The sequence below is a fragment of the Pristiophorus japonicus genome, unplaced genomic scaffold (assembly GCF_044704955.1).
Source record: "Pristiophorus japonicus isolate sPriJap1 unplaced genomic scaffold, sPriJap1.hap1 HAP1_SCAFFOLD_322, whole genome shotgun sequence".
Classification (NCBI taxonomy): Eukaryota; Metazoa; Chordata; class Chondrichthyes; family Pristiophoridae; genus Pristiophorus; species Pristiophorus japonicus.
In genome coordinates this window covers 340,239-353,572 of record NW_027253019.1, presented here as the reverse complement: position 1 = coordinate 353,572, position 13,334 = coordinate 340,239, and the positions used below count along the sequence as shown (strand labels likewise).

The 13,334-nt window shown below is 49.3% G+C and overlaps 1 protein-coding gene across 1 annotated transcript in view; it reads left to right on the top strand.

Moving 5' to 3' along the window:
- Positions 1 to 6,422, top strand: part of LOC139249558 (potassium channel subfamily K member 9-like) — a 411,319-nt gene extending 404,897 nt beyond the window's left edge. The window contains exon 2 of the mRNA XM_070872498.1: positions 5,515 to 6,422. Coding sequence (XP_070728599.1) covers positions 5,515 to 6,422 — 908 coding nt within the window. The remainder of the gene's footprint in view (positions 1 to 5,514) is intronic.
- Positions 6,423 to 13,334: the final 6,912 nt, after the last annotated feature.

The following is a 13,334-nucleotide window of genomic DNA, read 5'->3' as shown; positions in this document are numbered from 1 at the left end:
AACTATTTACAATCTATATTAATGACTTGGAAGAAGGGACCGAGTGTAATGTAGCCAAATTTGCTGATGATACAAAGATGGGAGGAAAAGCAATGTGTAAGGAGGACACAAAAAATCTGCAAAAAAGGACATAGACAGGCTAAGTGAGTGGGCAAAAATTTGACAGATGGAGTATAATGTTGGAAATGCATAGAATGCATACGGGATTGTTTCTTAGAACAGTATGTAACAGAACCTACAAGGGAGCAAGCTATCTTAGATCTGGTCCTGTGTAATGAGACAAGAAAAATAAACGATCTCCTAGTAAAAGATCCTCTCGAATGAGTGATCACAGTATGGTTGAATTTGTAATACAGATTGAGGGTGAGGAAGTTGTGTCAGAAACGAGTGTACTATGCTTAAACAAAGGGGACTACAGTGGGATGAGGGCAGAGTTGGCTAAAGTAGACTGGAAACACAGACTAAACGGTGGCACAATTGAGGAACAGTGGAGGACTTTTAAGGAGCTCTTTCATAGTGCGCAACAAAAATATATTCCAGTGAAAAAGAAAGGCGGTCAGAGAAGGGATAACCAGCCGTGGATAACCAAGGAAATAAAGGAGAGTATCAAATCAAAGACCAATGCGTATAAGGTGGCCAAGGTTAGTGGGAAACTAGAGGATTGGGAAAATTTTAAACAACAGCAAAGAATGACTAAGAAAGCAATAAAGAAAGGAAAGATAGATTACGAAGGTAAACTTGCGCAAAACATAAAAACAGATAGTAAAAGCTTTTACAGATATATAAAACGGAAAAGAGTGACTAAAGTAAATATTGGTCCCTTAGAAGATGAGAAGGGGGATTTAATAATGGGAAATGTGGAAATGGCTGAGACCTTAAACAATTATTTTGCTTCGGTCTTCACAGTGGAAGATACAAAAACCATGCCAAAAATTGCTGGTCACAGGAATGTGGGAAGGGAGGACCTTGAGACAATCACTATCACTAGGGGGGTAGTGCTGGACAGGCTAATGGGACTCAAGGTAGACAAGTCCCCTGGTCCTGATGAAATGCATCCCAGGGTATTAAAAGAGATGACGGAAGTTATAGCAGATGCATTCGTTATAATCTACCAAAATTCTCTGGACTCTGGGGTGGTACCAGCGGATTGGAAAGCAGCTAATGTAATGCCTCTGTTTAAAAAAGGGGGCAGACAAAAGGCAGGTAACTATAGGTCGGTTAGTTTAACATCTGTAGTGGGGAAAATGCTTGAAACTATCATTAAGGAAGAAATAGCGGGACATCTAGATAGGAATAGTGCAATCAAGCAGACGCAGCATGGATTCATGAAGGGGAAATCATGTTTAACTAATTTACTGGAATTCTTTGAGGATATAATGAGCATGGTGGATAGAGGTGTACCGATGGATGTGGTGTATTTAGATTTCCAAAAGGCATTCAATAAGGTGCCACACAAAAGGTTACTGCAGAAGATAAAGGTACGCGGAGTCAGAGGAAATGTATTAGCATGGATAGAGAATTGGCTGGCGAACAGAAAGCAGAGAGTCGGGATAAATGGGTCCTTTTCGGGTTGGAAATCGGTGGTTAGTGGTGTGCCACAGGGATCGGTGCTGGGACCACAACTGTTTACAATATACATAGATGACCTGGAAGAGGGGACAGAGTGTAGTGTAACAAAATTTGCAGATGACACGAAGATTAGTGGGAAAGCGGGTTGTGTAGAGGACACAGAGAGGCTGCAAAGAGATTTGGATAGGTTAAGCGAATGGGCGAAGGTTTGGCAGATGGAATACAATGTCGGAAAGTGTGAGGTCATCCACCTTGGGAAAAAAAAACAGTAAAAGGGAATATTATTTGAATGGGGAGAAATTACAACATGCTGAGGTGCAGAGGGACCTGGGGGTCCTTGTGCATGAATCCCAAAAAGTTAGTTTGCAGGTGCAGCAGGTAATCAGGAAGGCAAATGGAATGTTGGCCTTCATTGCGAGAGGGATGGAGTACAAAAGCAGGGAGGTGTTGCTGCAACTGTACAGCGTATTGGTGAGGCCGCACCTGAAGTACTGCGTGCAGTTTTGGTCACCTTACTTAAGGAAGGATATACTGGCTTTGGAAGGGGTACAGAGACGATTTACTAGGCTGATTCCGGAGATGAGGGGGTTAACTTATGATGATAGATTGAGTAGACTGGGTCTTTACTCATTGGAGTTCAGAAGGATGAGGGGTGATCTTATAGAAACATTTAAAATAATGAAAGGGATAGACAAGATAGAGGCACAGAGGTTGTTTCCACTGGTCGGGGAGACTAGAACTCGGGGGCACAGACTCAAAATACGGGGGAGCCAATTTAAAACCGAATTGAGAAGGAATTTCTTCTCCCAGAGGGTTGTGAATTTGTGGAATTCTCTGCCCAAGGAAGCAGTTGAGGCTAGCTCATTGAATGTATTCAAGTCACAGATAGATAAATGTTTAACCAATAAGGGAATTAAGGGTTACGGGGAGAGGGCGGGTAAGTGGAGCTGAGTCCACGGCCAGATCAGCCATGATCTTGTTGAATGGCGGAGCAGGCTCGAGGGGCTAGATGGCCTACTCCTGTTCCTAATTCTTATGTTCTTATGTTCTTATAAGTGTGAGGTTATGCACTTTGGCAGAAAAAAATCAAAGAGCAAGTTATTATTTAAATGGAGAAAAATTACAAAGTGCTGCAGTACAGTGGGACCTGGGGGTACTTGTGCATGAAACACAAAAGGTTAGTATGCAGGTACAGCAAGTGATCAGGAAGGCCAATGGTATTTTGGCCTTTATTGCAAAGGGGATGGAGTATAAAAGCAGGGAAGTCTTGCTACAATTACACAGGGTATTGGTGAGGTCACACCTGGAATACTGCGTGCAGTTTTGGTTTCCATATTTAAGAAAGGATATACTTGCTTTGGAGGCAGTTCAGAGAAGGTTCACTCAGTTGATTCCGGAGATGAGAGGGTTGACTTATGAGGAAAGGTTGAGTAGGTTGGGCCTCTACTCATTGGACTTCAGAAGAATGAGAGGTGATCTTATCGAAACATATAAGATTATGAGGGGGCTTGACAAGGTGGATGCAGAGAGGAAGTTTCCACTGATAGGGGAGACTAGAACTAGGGGGCATAACCTTCGAATAAGGGGCCGCCCATTTAAAACTGAGATGAGGAGAAATTTCTTCTCTGAGGGTTGTAAATCTGGAATTCGCTGCCTCAGAGAGCTGTGGAAGCTGAGACATTGAATATATTTAAGACCGTGATAAACAGTTTCTTAACCGATAAGGGGATAAGGGGTTATGGGGAGCGGGCAGGGAAGTGGACCTGAGTCCATGATCAGGTCAGCCATGATCGTATTGAATGGCGGAGCAGACTCGAGGGGCCGTATGGCCTACTCCTGCTCCTATTGTTTTATGTTGTTATGTTCTTATTGTGCTTCTCAGGATGATTTATCAGCCTTTCCATAAAATAGCGTATAATGACACAGAGTAAAGTCAACACCTTTGACTACAGGCTGTATTGCGGTAACTAAAGATTTTTATTTCTCTCTTTAAAAACATGCTCGCGCTGCCAGGATGGCTTCAGGAGATGGATGTGTGGGACCGGACTGAGCCCCACACTCCCTACCCCCACCCACTCCCCCGACCCCACTGATCCCCGGCTCAGTCTCTGCTGGGTCTGCTTCTCCCAACCAGAGAACTCGTTGTGGGTCTACAATTCGCCTCAGTGTTCAGTGCTGGGGAGGGGAGGGGCTGAGGAAGGGGAAGAGTCAACCAGTGACACCCCCACCCCACCCCCACTGTGAAGAGGACAGGACAGGGCTCCCAGGATGATGCCTCCCACAGCGGAAGAGCCGGCAGCCCTCGCTGCCTACGTGGAGAATTCTGACTTGGCCAATGTCGCACGTTGGAGCCATTCCCCGCACGGGGGCTTCGAGTGGGTAATGCAGCAACTGGGAGGAAATTGGAAACAAATAACGTGGATATATTGCAAAGGGAGAATATTATAAACACATTAAAGCATATGTTGTTTAGAGGAGCTTTTCACAATCATTGAAGATAATTTCTGTCTCTGGAGAGCTGTTAAAGCAGCAATGTGAATGTTTGCAGCAGTTCTCAACAGTATTCTTCTCTTCGTGCTGTGATATTTGTTACAATCACTGGTCCCGTCGCTACTTCAGTGCGTTAACAGAACTCTCATCTCCACTTCCAACAGATATACTAATTTCACAAAATCGATACACAATAATGAGGAAAGTGTCAGGTAGTTTCTCGTAGCAACTCGCCCAAACATCTAGGGTTGTTTTATTCAGTGCAAATGTAAAACCTCAGTTTGTAAATGAATCTTTCTTTTCGGTAGGACATGCTTTGTGATTGTTCCTGCATCGTGCAGGAGCCTGGCTGATATCCGCGGTACGGTTCCAGGGGTCCAGGGGCTGCACATGCCCACCTCGATGGGAAGTGTGGGTGGTGTGGGGGTGATAGGGATTGCTCTCCTTGGAGCAGAGAAAGCAAAGAGGAGATTGGATAAGAGGTATTTAAAATCATGGCGGGTTTAGCTAGAGTAAATAAAGAGAGACTGTTTCCGGTGCTGGAAGGGTCAATAAGCAGAGGACACAGATTTAAGGCAATTGGAAAAAAAACAGAGGCGACATGAGGGGAAACCTTTTTACGCAACGAGTGGTCAGGATTTGGAGCGAGTTGCCTGATAGGGTGGTGGAGACAGATTCAATAGTAGCCTTCAAATGGGAATTGATAAATGCTTGAAAGAGTTAATATTGCAGGGATATGGGGAAAGAGCGGGCTGGGCCGAATGGCCTCCTGCGCTGTCCTGTTCTGTGATTCGAGGGCATTGCCTAGCCGAGCCTAATGGGTTTAAGCTGATAAAGGGATTCGATAGAGTAGATCGAGAGAAACTATTCCCTTCTGGTGGGGGAGTTCAGAACCTTAACATTAGAGCCCGGCCATTCAGGGGTGATGTCAGGAAGCACTTCTTCACACAAAGGGTTCTGGGAATCTGGAACTCTCTCCCCGACCGCCGCCCCACCCCCCCCCCCCCCCCCCTCCCCAACAAAAAAAAAATCTGTCGATGCCAGGGGTCAATTGGAGCTCTCAAGACTGAGACCACTAGATATTTGTTGGGTATAAGGGGACATGGAGCACAGGCGGGTAAATGGAGTTGAGGCACAGATCAGCCATCATCTAACTGATGGAACAGGCTCGAAGGGCTGAATGCCCTCTCCCTGTTGCTATGGTCCTAACTTCACCCAACTCCACAACTGCTCATTACATAGGGACAAGGAGCTAAAATTCTGACCGATTCAGTCCCCACTAAACCGGGGGCACTGCGTCAAGTCTCGGTAAGATCCGATAACTTAGTGCAAACTGCGATCTAATCTGGGGATTGCTCATGTGTGTGAGCCATTGACGGAGCTGCTCTGTGTGTTTGTGTGTGTGTGTGTGTATAGAAATGCTAACAATGACCTCCTCCCTTTACTCTGACATAGGTTATGGCCACGCAGCTCCAGGCACCAACGCGGGCAAAGCTTTCTGTATGTTTTACGCAGTTCTGGGGATCCCACTGACTCTGGTGATGTTCCAGAGTTTGGGCGAGCGTATGAACACCTTCGTCAGATACCTGCTGAAGAGAATAAAGACAGGCCTGGGAATGAAGAAGACAGAGGTGTCGATGGAGAACATGGTCACCGTCGGGTTCTTCTCCTGCCTGGGCACCCTGTGCATTGGAGCGGCGGCGTTTGCACACTTTGAGGACTGGACCTTCTTCCACGCATATTATTACTGCTTTATAACTCTCACCACCATTGGGTTTGGGGACTTTGTGGCCCTGCAGACCAACGAAGCCCTGCAGAAGAGGCCTCCCTATGTGGCCTTCAGTTTTATGTACATTCTAGTCGGACTGACCGTCATTGGAGCTTTCCTGAACCTCGTGGTGTTGAGATTCCTCACCATGAACTCCGAGGATGAGAAGAGAGACGCGGAGGAACGCGCCGGGAACCGGGATCGTGCGGCCGTGGCCATCGGAGAGGACATTCAGGGCAGGGACACCGTCCTGCTGCCCATGGAGGGGGGCCGGAGCCGGAGCAATCTGATCCCCCTGATGGAGGGGGAGGTGGAGATCCGGCGCGAGAGCCTGCCAGAGCAGGTCTCGGATGTTGGGTCCCTCTGCTCTTGTATGTGCTACAGATCCCAGGACTGCGAGAGTCCCACTGGCTTCCACCATGGCTCCTTCAGCGCCCACACCAACCCCGTCTACTTCAACTCCATCTCCTTCAAGGTGGACGAGATGTCGCTGAGTGCCCGGGAGAAGTTTGTCTTCTCCTCCCCCGGCAGCTCCACCTCTCTCGGATTCCGCGCCTTGGACCAGCGCCTCCTAAGCCGCCGGAGATCGGTGTGAGCCCTCTGCATGTGCACCAGCTGGAGTTTGCTCGGTGGGAATGTTCATTGCACTGGCAGCAGCAGCATGGCAACCAGTGCCCCCGAAAAAAATAAAGCATGGCTATTGCACACCAAACCTCAGTAACGGCCCGTCTGTGCTACTGGGTGAACAGGAGATGACCCAAGGAGAATGGCCAGAATGTGTGGGGCCTCCTAAAGGTGCCTGAACGACACATGGCACCAGTGTGAACCGAGAGTCACCAGTGTGAGGCCTACTCTATCTACTTCAAGAACAGGTTGAGATAAACTTTGATGCAAGCAGGATTGGATGGGCTGACTGGACACTGCGGGTCTGAGATAACCCACTCTTCATTGGGGTTTCCCTCAGCGCTGGAGCCTGCCCGTTGGGCTCAACAGCTGGAAGCAGCGAGTTCTGCAGAACGTCGAACTTGCCCATAGGCTGCATGCTGTGATGCCCCAATTATTCCATTTCTCGTACGTTTCACGGGGCTGTCGCCAATTACAGCTCCTCGTAAGCGACCCACCATTTGTACTGGACAGCTTGCTGACTCTGAATTCTATGCTGCAACAACAACAAAGGTTAGAGCCAGGTTTACTTTCCACAGGGCCGGGCTTGCTGTGCGACGAAGAGGCGATGGATTCATTCGCTGTGGAGCGATGTTGTCCCGACAACTCTCGAGAGATGTGCCGCGTGGCCTAGACCCTGGGTTTGTTACCAAATGGACACCTGGGGGTGAGATTGTGCTGTGCTATTGTGTCGAGGGAATGGAGGGGGAAGGTGTGTGAGGTGGAGTGAGGTTTAACCTCCGGGACTCCCAGCCCACTTTCAGGGGAGGACCTCATCGGGTCAGCGGCGAGCCACGAACTGGAGGTTGTGCTCAAGCCCACCAAACCCCAGGCTGGGGCAACATTAGTCGGCACGGATCCGGACAATAGACAGGTTGATCCAAAATGTGGGCCAAGGGGGAGTGAGCCCGGGGAGTGTGGACCCGGGGATTGTGGGCCCGGGGAGTGTGAGCCCGGGGAGTGTGGGCTCGGGGAGTGTGGGCCCAGGGAGTGAGGGCCCGGGGGGAGAGGGCCCGGGGAGTGTGGGCCCGGGCGGAGTGAGCCCGGGGGGAGTGTGGGCCCGGGGAGTGTGGGCCCGGGCGGAGTGAGCCCGGGGGGAGTGTGGGCCCGGGGAGTGTGGGCCCGGGGAGTGTGGGCCCGGGGAGTGTGGGCCCCGGGAGTGAGGGCCCGGGGGGGAGAGGGTTTCGGGGGGAGAGGGCCCGGGGATTGTGGGCCCGGGGGGAGAGGGCCCGGGGAGTGTGGGCCCGGGGGGAGAGGGCCCGGGGGGAGAGGGCCGGGGAGTGTGGGCCCGGGGGGAGAGGGCCCGGGGAGTGTGGGCCCGGGGGGAGAGGGCCCTGGAAGCATGGGCCCGGGGAGAGTGGGAGTGGAGAGAGTGGGCCTGGGGAGAGTGGGGCCGTGATCGAAGGGGCAGCGGCTGACATTACTCTCCCGGCCCAAGGAGTTCTCACCTCTTGCGACCTCTGCTCCTTGACACCAGTGCTTTACGGAAAGGAGAGACGCAGAGCTTCACCTGACCCGTGTTCCGTTACAGTTCCCTTTGGGAGGGGGTGATGCTGTCCTACGTACACAGTACGACTCACCCCAATCCCCCCCTGCCAAATCCCCAATCCCCTAAATAGGAAAAGACCCATAGAATTAAAGACTAGGTCCTGGACTGGGATTTATGTGGGATTTGTAATCTAGTGCTGGGATATTGGTAGAAATACGTTACCTTTACTATTGCCATGTAAATCGAGCCGTTTTTGCATGAATATTTATAGGCCTAATGATCCTACAAACACAATCAAGTTCAGCATGATCCGGGGGGCGATTGCAAGTGGTGCTCTCGTATTCATTCACAATAGAATTGAAATGTAGTGAAGTTATGCTAAACCTGTATCGAACCTTGGTTTGACCACACTTAGACCACTGCATACAGTTCTGATCATATAAAAAGGATATAGAGGCACTGGAGAGGGTACAGAGAAGATTTACAAGGATGATACCAGAAATGCGAGGGTATACATATCAGGAAAGGATGAACAGGCCTGGGTCTCTTTTCTCTTGAAAAAAGGTTGAGATGTGAACTAACAGAGGTCTTTAAAATGATGAAAGGTTTTGATCGAGTGGATACAGAGAGAGTGTTTCCACTTATGGGGAAGAGTATAACTAGGGGCCATCAATATAAGATAGTCAGCAAGAAATCAAATGGGGAATTCAGGAGAAACTTCTTTACCCAGAGCGGGGTGAGAATGTGGAACTCGCTGCCACAGGGAGGGGTTGAGGCGAATAGTATCGATGTATTTATGGGGAGGCTGGTCAAGTATATGAGGGAGAAGGGAATAGAGGGTTATGCTGATAGATTTAGATGAGGAGAGATGGGAGGAGGCTCGAGTGGAGCATAAACACCGGCATGGACTGGTTGGGCTGAATGGCCTGTTTCTGTGCCGTATATCGTGTAATAACTGCTACTTTCAGTAGCAGAATCCCTGTCAGATTATAATTCACAGCGCTGGTGTATAATGGCCTGCGATCCAGACAGAAAGGACAATCCACCGGATTCATTGTTTGTCAGAAATTGAAGAATGAGATAAGAAGGGCACAGAAGCCTTTCCTTCGAACAGATTACATTGAAACTGTTCCAAATCTAAAACAGTCTTTTCTTATATTTCTGCAACCTGCAGCTTCCAATCCCATGGTCAACCCCCAACCCCTGCCCCCCCCCCAACACTGCCTCCCCCACCCCCACCCCAACCCCCCAACCCCGCCCCCGATGAAGCGTTGTAATGATATGCGTCCCATGGCAAGTTGACTTCTAGAATTAGCGAATGTACCTGTCCCCTGTCTTTAGCAACCCATCAGGTCTCATTTGTTTACCCTACGGCAGCAACTTGTGTTTACACAGCATCTTTAATATAGTAAAACATCCCAGGGTGCTTCACAGGAGCATCATCAGGCTAAATATTGACACCGAGCCACAGAAGGAGATATTAGGACAGGTGACCAAAAGTTTGGTCAAAGAAAGAGGTGAAAGGAACATCTTAAAGGCTTAGGGAGAAGCGGAGAGGTTTAGGGAGAGAATTCCAGATGTCAGGATAGATTTCCCTTGCTATTAACCAGTAGAGTCCTGAAGATTGAAACTTGACCATTATATTGTTACATTGGAGGGTAGATTCTGAAGATTTACTCATTCATGGCCTTCCTGTGAGCTGTAAAATTATTTTGGAAATGAATGCATGGTCCTGTGAATAGATATATTGTTTAAAGATTGCTGCTATCATATAGTTATTAATCATTATCTGGGAGGGAGTAGATCTCCGCAAGTGAAAGTGCAAAGGCCCTGAGATTGGCCAGAATGACACCGAGGCCAAAAGGATCAAACCATGAGGGCAAGCTGCACAGACCCGAACCTCCCCAAGTACAGAACACCATGGGGCGATCCAACTCAGGCGCCCAAGGGATTCAACAGGGCCTGAGAGAAACCACTTCCCTCGAAGGGTAGCACAGAACACGGGGGCACAACCTCAAAACTATCGCTCGCCCCTTGGGGGATGATGACAGGAAGCATTCCCCCGCACAAAGGCCCACCAGAGCGTTTTGTTATTTATTCATTCACGGGATGTGCGTGTCACTGGTAAGGCTGGCATTTATTGCCCGTCCCTAGTTGCCCCTTGAGAAGGTGGTGGTGAGCTGCTTCTTGAACCGCTGCAGTCCGTGTGGTGAAGGTGCTCCCACAGTGCTGTGGCGGTTTGGTACAATGGAGTGTCTCGCTGGGTCATTTCAGAGGGCAGTTAAGAGTCAACCACATTGCTGTGGGTCTGGAGTCACATATCGGCCAGACCGGGTAAGGGCAGCAGATTTCCTTCCCTGAAGGACATCAGTGAAGTAGATAGGTTTTTTCTGACAACCCGGTATTGTCATGGTCACCATTACTGACACTGGCTTTTTATTCCAAGTTTATTTAATTAACGGAATATAAATTCCCCAGCTGCCGTGGTGGGATTTGAACACGGGTCTCCGGATCATTGGCCCAGGCCTCTGGATTACTGGTGCCGTAACGTAACCACTGAGCTACTGTACCCAGGGTGAAACCGCCATGCGGCGTAGCCCCAAGCCAATAATCCCAAACCCAAGTCCAGTGGATGGGATCATTTACGTAACCAGGTGGCACAGGCGCTTGCAAGAGGGCTTCTGCGGGTTGCCCCCCCCGATCCGTTCACTGGAGGTCGGAGCTGCCCAAGGCCACTCCGCTAAGGGGGTCCCTGAAACCCATCCCAGGGCCACAAACATAATCGGTAAAAAAAAAATCTCTTCTGGTGGGGAGCCAAACTTTGTTTTAGAAAAATATGTTATCCATCTTTCTCCTGGGCCCTCTCTGGTGACTCGTCAGTGCTGACACCAGCTCGCAGTTGACATGAATTCGGTTGAAGCCTTTTAAGGGAAGGCCATGAACTCCCTCTGACCCAGCGAGCAACAGGCCAGAGATCCGGCTGCTCGCCCCCGCACCACCCCCACACTTCCTTCCCCGCTCAGCAGACCAGGGTTTACCAGGGCTCGATCCCAAATCTCGCGACCCACCATCTCCAACCCGAGATATTTTGAGGTCCGAGACAAAAGGGTTTTGGGTTCCCTGCCGACTCAGTGATTGAATTATAACAGAAGATGCCAGCTTCATTTCTGGTCGGTACCGAGTCAGCTGATCTCCGCCAATGCAGTTGAGCTCCAATTGGCCTCCATCGTCCCGGGCGAGGGAAAGGAAAAGCCAGCCAGGGCTCCCCTCCCAATTGCCATCCATCCAGCTGCCCCTGCTGGAGGTGTGCATGCAGTGAGGGCGGGCTCGGGTTCAGCCCCCTGCAGTTGAATATCCTGTTGGCACTCACTGCCAAGTTCATGCAGGAGGATCGGGTTTGGTATTGGAGGGAGCCCAGTGTTGGACTGCTTTCTGTTGTATTTGCCCTCATTACTTTATTAATAATAACAATAACTTTTATTTATATAGCGCCTTTAACGTAGTAAAACGTCCCAAGGCGTGTCACAGCAGTGTTACAGACAAACAGATAAATTTGACACCGAGCCACAAAAGAAAAAATTAAGGCAGATCCCCAAAAGCTTGTTTAAGACGTCCTTAAAACTTACCTCTTTAAAGAAGGAAAGAGAGGCAGAGAGGTTTAGGGAGGGAGTTCCAGAGCTTGGAGCCCAGACAACAGAAGGCACGGCCACCGATGGTTGAGCGATTATAATCAGGGATGTTCAAGGGGGCAGAATTTGAGGAGCGCAGACATCTTGTGGGGTTGTGAGGCTGAAAATGATTACAGAGATCGGGAGGAGCAAGGCCATGGAGTGATTTATAAACAAGGATGAGAATTTAAATGGCTGATTGCACACACGCTCAGTTGTAGCAATGCAGGATCAATCTTTATTGAAACATCATACTTCAGTCTGGGAGCTGAGACATCACGATTCCAGTCCGCGCTACTGAACAGCGGTACACTCACATCTCTATCCCAAATCTCACCTTTGATCCCTTGCAGACCACCAATAAATCACAGCACATCAAAGATGCGCACAGATGGCAACAGAATAACAGCACGAACTATACAAGCATACACTTCCATAAACACAAGCGACCCGATTCCCGACTTGATAGGCTCGCAGGTCAGCCCTCTGATCTTGCTTTAAAATCCCCATACACAATTGCAACCCATGCTTGGCAGAAAGCTGTTTCAGCTCATCGTGTGTTGGTCTCACAGGCAGACCAGGAAGAACACATGAGGTACTCGGGTAGTACGGACATTCGCTGCTACACCCAGCAGCCACACAACCTCCGGAGAAGTGGGGGGAAATACTAACTGATTACTTTGGTCCTCCACTTCTGGACAGAGTTCTACATTCTGAAATTGTTCACCATTATAGAGAGTGTGTGAATGGGGGAAGAGATTCATTGAATGCAGGAGAGAGAGAATTCACCATTATAGAGAGTGTGTGAATGGGGGAAGAGATTCATTGAATGCAGGAGAGAGAGAATATTCCTGGAATGTGCTGGCAGTATTAAGCACGAGGTGGGAATACAAATTGAGAATGCAGCATTGTTCAGCAGAACTGGCGTGACTAGACAAGGTATCGGGGCATTTCTGGGAACCTCCAGCCTGTAATCAGATCAGCACAAGGGTCGATGCAGTAGAAATCTAGCCACAAGAGCCGATATGGTCTGATATGAAAGAAAGACTTGCATTTATATAGCACCTTTCACGACCACCGGAAGTCCAAAAGCACTTTACAGCCAATGAAGTACTTTTTGAAGTGTAGTCACTGTTGTAATGTAAAAACACGGCAGCCAATTTGTGCATAGCAAGCTCCCACAAACAGCAATGTGATAATAAGCAGATAATCTGTTTTTTAGATGTTGATTGAGGGATAAAAATTGGCCCCAGGACACCGGGGATAACTCCCCTGCTCTTCTTCAAAATACTGCCATGGGATCTTTTATACCCACCTGAGAGAACAGACAGGGTCTCAGTTTAACGTCTCATCAGAAAGACGGCACCTCTGACAGTACAGCACTTCCTCAGTACTGCCCCTCCGACAGTGCGTCGCTCCCTCAGTACTGCCCCTCTGACAGTGCGGCACTCCCTCAGTACTGTCCCTCAGACAGTGCGGCGCTCCCTCAGGGAGTGTCAGCCTAGATTATGGGCTCAAGTCTCTGGAGTAGGGACTTGAACCACGACCTTCTGACTCAGAGGCGAAGATGCTGCCCACTGAGCCACAGCTGACACAATATAATTGAGAGAGTGGAGTTGATATCGGACATGGTGCGGGGGATGCAGAACAGGGGGTGTAGCATCAATCGCCCGTTATACGCCCCGCC